At 56.1% G+C, this 6,807-nt stretch overlaps 1 protein-coding gene across 1 annotated transcript in view; it reads left to right on the top strand.

Moving 5' to 3' along the window:
* The window catches only part of UNC93B1 (unc-93 homolog B1, TLR signaling regulator), a 14,025-nt gene extending 7,481 nt beyond the window's left edge, over window positions 1-6,544 (top strand). The window contains exons 7-11 of the mRNA XM_044680475.1: window positions 2,328-2,452; window positions 4,224-4,406; window positions 4,570-4,843; window positions 5,108-5,226; window positions 5,948-6,544. Of these exons, the coding sequence (XP_044536410.1) occupies window positions 2,328-2,452; window positions 4,224-4,406; window positions 4,570-4,843; window positions 5,108-5,226; window positions 5,948-6,274 (1,028 nt within the window). The 3' untranslated portion in view covers window positions 6,275-6,544. The remainder of the gene's footprint in view (window positions 1-2,327; window positions 2,453-4,223; window positions 4,407-4,569; window positions 4,844-5,107; window positions 5,227-5,947) is intronic.
* The last annotated feature ends 263 nt before the right edge of the window (window positions 6,545-6,807 follow it).

Here is a 6,807-nt window from a genome sequence, read left to right as displayed (position 1 = left end):
TTTCTCCCTCCCTCCCTTCCTTCCTTCCTTCCTTCCTTCCTTCCTTCCTTCCTTCCTTCCTTCCTTCCTTCCTTCCTTCCTTCCTTCCTTCCTTCCTTTCTCTTTCTTTCCCCCTTCCTTTTTTCTCCCTCCTTCCTCTACCTAAATTAAACAGTTTTAGGGGTAGGAGCAGGATTGTCATGCCTGTTGGCCTGGCTCGGTAGATAGAACACCAGGCCTGGAGATGGGAGGTCTTGGGTTCAAATCTGGCCTCAGCTACTTCCTGACTGTGTGACTGTAGACAAGTCATTTAATCCCAATTACCTAACACTTGTTGCTCTTCAGTCTTGAAACTGATACTTAGTATCAGTTGTATGACAGAAGATAAGAGTTAAAAAAAGAAAGTACATGTTAATTTTAGCACAGTAATAGCAAAATTTCCCTGTTTGATTATATTCTCCTTTTTCCCCTTCCTTCTATATATTTTTTCAAACCCTTAACTTTTGTGTATTGACTTATAGGCAGAAGAGCGGTCAGGGTAGGCAATGGGGGTCAAGTGACTTGCCCAGGGTCACACAGCTGGGAAGTGTCTGAGGCCAGATTTGAACCCAGGACCTCCCGTCTCTAGGCCTGGCTCTCCATCCACTGAGCTACCCAGCTGCCCCCACTTCTATATTTTTTAATGTTTTATTACGGCTTTTTTCTTTGCATTTATCACTTCCCGGCAGTTCACTCCGTCCCCTGCCAATAACAAATCTAGTCAATTGAAACAAATCATCCTATTGACCAAATACAGGGTCACTTGAAGAGAGGCAGCTAAGTGGCTCAGGGGATGGAACGCTGGATGCAGAGTCAGGTAAATCCGAATTCAATATGACTGTGGACACTCCTGGCTTTGTGACCCTGGGCAAGTCACTGCACCCTATTTTCCTCAGTTTCTTCACCTGTAAAATGAGCCGGAGAAGGAAATGGCCAACCAAGCCAGTATCTTTGCCAAGAAAATCCCAAACGGGGTTGCAAAAAGTCAGACGTGCCTGGAACGCATGAACAACGCCAGAATGCTAATACCTGGGAGGATCTGGGACAATCTCCCAGAAGGCCTTTGAAGGAAGTGAGATTCTGGGTAGGGCAGGGGAGGGTCAGGGGCATTCTGGAGCCCAGGAAAGTACACGAGTTCAGTTAGGCCTGCCAGGTCACTAGGGATGCGGGTCTGGAGTTTAGGAGAGAGGTCAGGGCTGGATCTAGAGCTCTAGCAGTCGTCTGCATAGAGATGATCATCCACCTGTGGGAGCCGAGGAGGTCAAGCCCCATCGTCTAGAGGGGAGGAGAAGAGGACCCAGGGTAGCCTTGGGGGGGACACCTAAGCCCAGGAGGTGGAAACAGGAGCCGATCAAACAAAGGAGGCTGGCCAGACCGACAAGCAGGACGAGTGACCGGACTGCTGGAGGCTGCCCCGACATATGCCCCGCAGGGTACAGTCAGTGTCCTTGGAGGTCCAGTGACAAGATGGCTGAGCTTGGAGACCTAGGACCCGAGTTCGGATCCCAACCCCTTGTTACTTATGTGCCCCGGGGCCAGTCCCTCGTTTCTCTGGGCCTTGTGGTCCTCATCTAGAAAATGAAGGGGGTCGACTTGTCCTCTGACGTCCTTCCAACTTTAGAGCAATGATGCTGGTAGGAGAGACGATGTCAGGGCTAGGCTGGGTGGCCTCCCAGGCCCCTTCCCCTCACGTGTGGTGCTTCTAAGAGATCGTGGCAAAGTGGGCTGGGAAGAATTCCCAGAGAAGGGGGGCCTTGGAGCGAAGGGAATGGTTATCCTCCGTGCTGCTCTCTTAGAGAGATTCTGGACCTGAACCGAAGCCCCTCGTCATCCGGGTCCATGAGAAGGCGAATGCCTCCGTGGAGGGGAGTCGGGGGCTCCGCGTCTCAGCACCATTTTCTCTGTGAGCCCCCGCTGGGACTCTGGGCTGTGATCTCGGGATACTTTCCTACCCAGCTTTCCTTAAAAACCAGATTCTGCTTGTAAGATGGCCCACAGGGGTCAGCGTGGGTCTAGGGTCAGCTTCTTGGCCAGGAGCTCCTCTTGGGGCTCAGCCTCTGGCTTAGGGCCATTGATCAGTCTCTGGATGAGAATGAAAGCCAAGCGTTGGTCCATCGGGGGGTGGAGCCTGTGGCCTTGGCCGTGCTGTGACCCAGACCTAGAAAGCGGTGGCAGATGTGTACATGTGACAGTACCAGAGCTAGGGTGGCCCCTGGAGCAAACTGGCTTCATTTCAGTCACCGCTTCTGTCCTGGTAACTCCTGTCCTATCTCAGCCTCATTGTGACTTTGTCTTCTCGTGTCCCCCAGGCACCGACAGCCGCGGGATCCTTGTGGGCTTCAACAAGACTGTGCTTCAGTCCCTGCCCCGCAGCCGGAACCTCATCGTGGTGGAGAGTGTGCTCATGTCCATGGCCTTTCTGGCCATGGTGCTGGTAAGGATTCCTTCGGCCCTGTGAAAGCTGGAGAAGGAGTGGGAGCTCTGGCAGCATGTGGGGCAGGAGGGTTGTGGGAGAGCACACAAAGGTATCCCCAATGGGCAGCACCAGCGGACCCTACTCCTAAGTCCCAAAGGAGCCAGGCAGCAAATCCTGTTCAGGGCGAGAAGTTTCTTGCGCACCTGCTGGGTGCTGTGTGTAGCCATACTGTGGGAACCCAAAGCCAGATGCAGATACTCTCCTCGAGGAGCTCATAGGTGGGGAGATCAGGCTCCCCAGGAAGGGTACCCAAGAGTAGCCTGGGATAATGTACCGAGGGGCGGCTCAGATCATCAGGGCTCTGGGTCCCAGAAGTTCCAGATTACCTAGTGGGTCTGAGTAGGACATGGGCTGGGCAGGCTGTAGGATTGGGTAGAGATTGGGGCTGGGTGGGTATCTGAACATCCCTAGATTTGAACTCAGAGCTCTTGACATCAAATGAAAGCACTCACTTGCATTTGACTCCTGGCTCTGATCCTTATGATTTTTGTGACCTTGGACAAGTCTCTTCACAAGAAAAACAACTATAATAATATTAGCTGTCATTATTTTCACCATTTTATATATGGAGTAAAAGAGGTTAAAGAAATGTATTTATGTTCCCCTAGATAATAAGTGTCTGAGACATGAGCGGAACCCAGGACTTCCTGAACTCAATCCAGTATTCTATCCACTATGCCATTCTGAGCCTTAGTTTCTACCTCTGTAATTTGAGAGAGTTGGGCTAGAAAACCTCCGTCTCTTCTAATTCTTGTTGATTAGAATTAGAATGTGTGTTCCTTAAGAGACAATCTGGTATATAGAATAAACACTGAGGAGGCAGCATAGTACAGCGATGCCGTGTCCGGAAGGTCTGGATTTCTTGAATGTCCATTTTTTCTCGATGATTGGACTCAGGATTACAAGACAATGTAGCTTCGAGGAGCTTTGCCTTCTGGTATGTGCTCTTCCATTCTCTTCTGTGCTTTCTTAGAAATGTGGAGTAATCCTGGCTTGTTCCTCTCTGGAAAGTCTTTCTCTCGACTGCTTGCGGAAATTGTTTGCTACTAAAGCCATTGGGTGTAACCACGCCTCGCACTGACGTTTGACGTGCTTCTTCTTTTTCTGGCAGTGATTTGTGGGTGCTCTTCATCCGTGTTCTGTAGCTTATATCAGAAGTCCTGCTTGGTTTTCTCATGCTCTTCCCTGCAGGATGGTATTCAGGTGCTTAGTCTGTTGTGCTATGCAGGGAGGCTGCTGGTCCTTCGGTACGCTCTGCACGCTTTGTCAGCCTATTTGAGTTATAGCGAGTTCCTATATTCTTTTTTTTTTTTTTTTTTTCTATCCCTTATCTTCGTCCTAGAATAGGCAGTGGGGTTGAGTGACTTGCCTAGGGTCACACAGCTAGGAGATGTCTGCGCCCAGATGTGAACGCAGGACCTCCGGTCACTGAGCCGCTCAGCTGCCCCCCATGTTGTCTTGATTTTGTAAGTTTATTGAGAGGGTCAGATGAGATCATGAATGGAAGGTGCTCTGGAAACCTTGGAACGCGACTGAACACAGAAACGTCGGGGCCATCATCATCATCATCATCATCATTATTACTCTTCACATTTGGCCTCCCACATGACCACAAGTCACTGACCTCCCTCCCTCCCCCCAGAGCTGTAGAGGGGCACTAAGGGCGTGGGTCCGAGCTCTGCCCACAGGGCTGCCCCACAAGCAGGCCTTCCCTGTGCTCCCCCCGCAGATCCTGGCCCTGTGTGGCTCTGCCTACCGGCCCACGGAGGAGATCGACCTGCGCAGCGTGGGCTGGGGAAACATCTTCCAGCTCCCCTTCAAGCACATGCGGGACTACAGGCTTCGGCACCTCTTCCCCTACTTCATCTACACCGGCTTCGAGGTGCTTTTCATGTGCACCGGCTTTACTCTGGTACGCCGTGGGCCCCCGTGGGCTGGGGCTTCTGTGCCGGGGCCTCAGCCGGATCCCCGGCCCTTGGGGGTGCGTGTGTGGGCCAGAAGGATCCGGGGGGCTCTGGCTCGGTCCCTGGGGGGTCCCGCGGCTCCCTCGGCCCTGAGGACCCGTCTCTGTGCAGGGCTACGGGGTGTGCTCCATGGGGCTCGAGCGTCTGGCTCCCATCCTCATCGCCTATGGCCTCGGCGGGGCCGTCTCCTCCAGCCTTGGCCTCTTCCAGCTGTGCCTGCCCCGACAGGTGCCCCTGGTGGCCGGGCCCTCTGTCCACCTGCTGCTCATCTTGGCCCTCTTTTTCTGGGCCCCCAAGCCATGTGTCCTGAGCCACAGCTGGCTCTTCTACGCCGTGGCTGTGCTTTGGAGTGTGGGCAGTGCCCTCAACAAGATCTCCATCAGTGGTGAGCACGGGTGGGGCCGGGGGGGCCAGCCCCACTGACCAGCCTCAGGTCCTGTTTAGAGTTGTGAGCCGCGGCCCTCTGGGGCTAGGCTTAGAGACGTGGTTTGGGGCCGATGGGGTCCACGTGGGTCTTCGGAGGGGTCAGACAGAGGCCTGGAAGGTGGCGGCTAAGAGAGACGGTGGGGGGACCCCGCCGGCCGGCACAGAGGAGCAGAGCCAGAGCTGGGAAGCCCCCCTGAGGCTGCCCCGTCCTCTGGCTCCCCAGCACTCCTCGGGATCCTGTATGAAGACAAGGAGCGCCAGGACTTCGTGTTCACCATCTATCACTGGTGGCAGGCCCTCGCCATCTTTGCCGTCTATCTAGGCTTGAAACTGCCTATGAAGGTGAGACTGGGGGCTCCGGCGCAGGGAGGGGAGAAAAGAAGGGAGCCGCCGGGTGGCTCGGGCTGGAGCCAGGCCTGGGATCAAAATTAGGAATGGATGCGAAGCGAGCGGAACCCCGGAAGGGACACACACAAAGGCTACAGTCGGGGGGACGTCGGTTAATGTTTCTTCTTTTTTTAAACCTTTCCCTTCCGTCGGAGAATCCATTTTGGATATTGGTTCCAAAGCAGAAGAGCAGTAAGGGCTGGGCCGTGGGGTGAAGGGACCTGTGCAGGGTCACCCAGGGGGAAGTGCCTGAGAGCAGATTTGAACCCAGGACCTCCTGAGCTACCTAGCTGCCCCGAAACCCCTTAAATTGTACAAGCTTCTGCCTGGAATGCCTTCCCTTCTCTCCTCTGCCTCTTAGAGTCCCTGGCTTCCTTCCAGGCCTGGCTCAGGCCCCCATACCCCCGTACCCCCTCTCCTCTCTCTCCCCCCCGTCTCCAATTCCTCCCTTCCCTGAAATGCCTTCGTGCCTGTCCTGTGTTCACTTCTCCGTCACAGACCATAAGCCCCCGGAGGGCAGGGACCCTCTCATTTTTGTGTGTCCCCAGTGCCTAGGACAGGGCTAGGCCTTGAGCGGGCTGAGTAAAGGTTTCTTAAATGGAATCGGATCTGGGGAGGCTGGGGCAGAGGCTGGGGCGGCATCCCCTGAGCGGCCCCTGGGTCTTTCTCCCCCCAGGCCAAGCTGGCCATCATGCTGGTGACCATCCTGGGGTCGCTGGGCTCCTACCTGTGGATGGAGGCCAAGCTCAAGCAGCGGGTGGGCTACCGCCTGCCCCGGATCCCGCGGCCCCAGCACAAGGTGTGCGGCTACCGTTACCTGGAAGACGACAACTCGGACGAGACGGGCTCGGAGAGCGAGCGGGACTCTGCCCACAGCCAAGCCAGCTCAGACAACGAGGAGGGGGACGGTGAGCCCCCCAGAGCGGGGGCAGCCGGGCCTGCCAAGAGGCGCTACCCCTACGAGCAGGCCCTGGATGGGGAGGATGCACCTGGGCAGGAGTAGCCTCCAGGAGGCTGCTGGGGCCCTTCCTGAGCTGCGCCCCCTCTGCCCCCGGCCCCTTCATCCCCTCCCACCTCTGGCATCCAAGCGGCACCAGGCTGGGTGTGCCCGTGTGCTTCAACCGCTTTAGTCCTGGGCTTCCCCAGCCTCGCTTAGCCCCTCTCTGCAATGGGTGGTCTCTCAGAGGAGCCTCGGATGCTGCCCACATTATCAGGATCTCCTCTTTGGGGGAGGGCTCAGGCCGAGGAAGGGGCCGGGGGCAGAAGAGGAGATCCTGTCAGGTCAGAAGAGAAACTTCCGGGCTGGCCTGAGCCTGGCACAACCTGGGGGGCTCCAGCCTCGTTCCTGGAGCGCGACTGCCAGTCGTTCTCTTGAGCCAGGACTGACTCGGGCAGGCAGTGCGGCTCTTGGCTGCCCCGGCCCCCGTCCTCCCAGAGCTCAGGCTCAGCGCATCCTCCCCCCCCCCCCGGGGCGGGGGGGGGTCTCCCTTCCCCCTGCGGCCACTGAGACTTCCCCGATGACAGCGGGGTGCCGGG

Source organism: Gracilinanus agilis, chromosome 6 (assembly GCF_016433145.1).
Source record: "Gracilinanus agilis isolate LMUSP501 chromosome 6, AgileGrace, whole genome shotgun sequence".
NCBI classification, from domain to species: Eukaryota; Metazoa; Chordata; class Mammalia; order Didelphimorphia; family Didelphidae; genus Gracilinanus; species Gracilinanus agilis.
The sequence above is the reverse complement of the archived record's forward strand: the minus strand, read 5'-3'. Positions and strand labels throughout refer to the sequence as shown.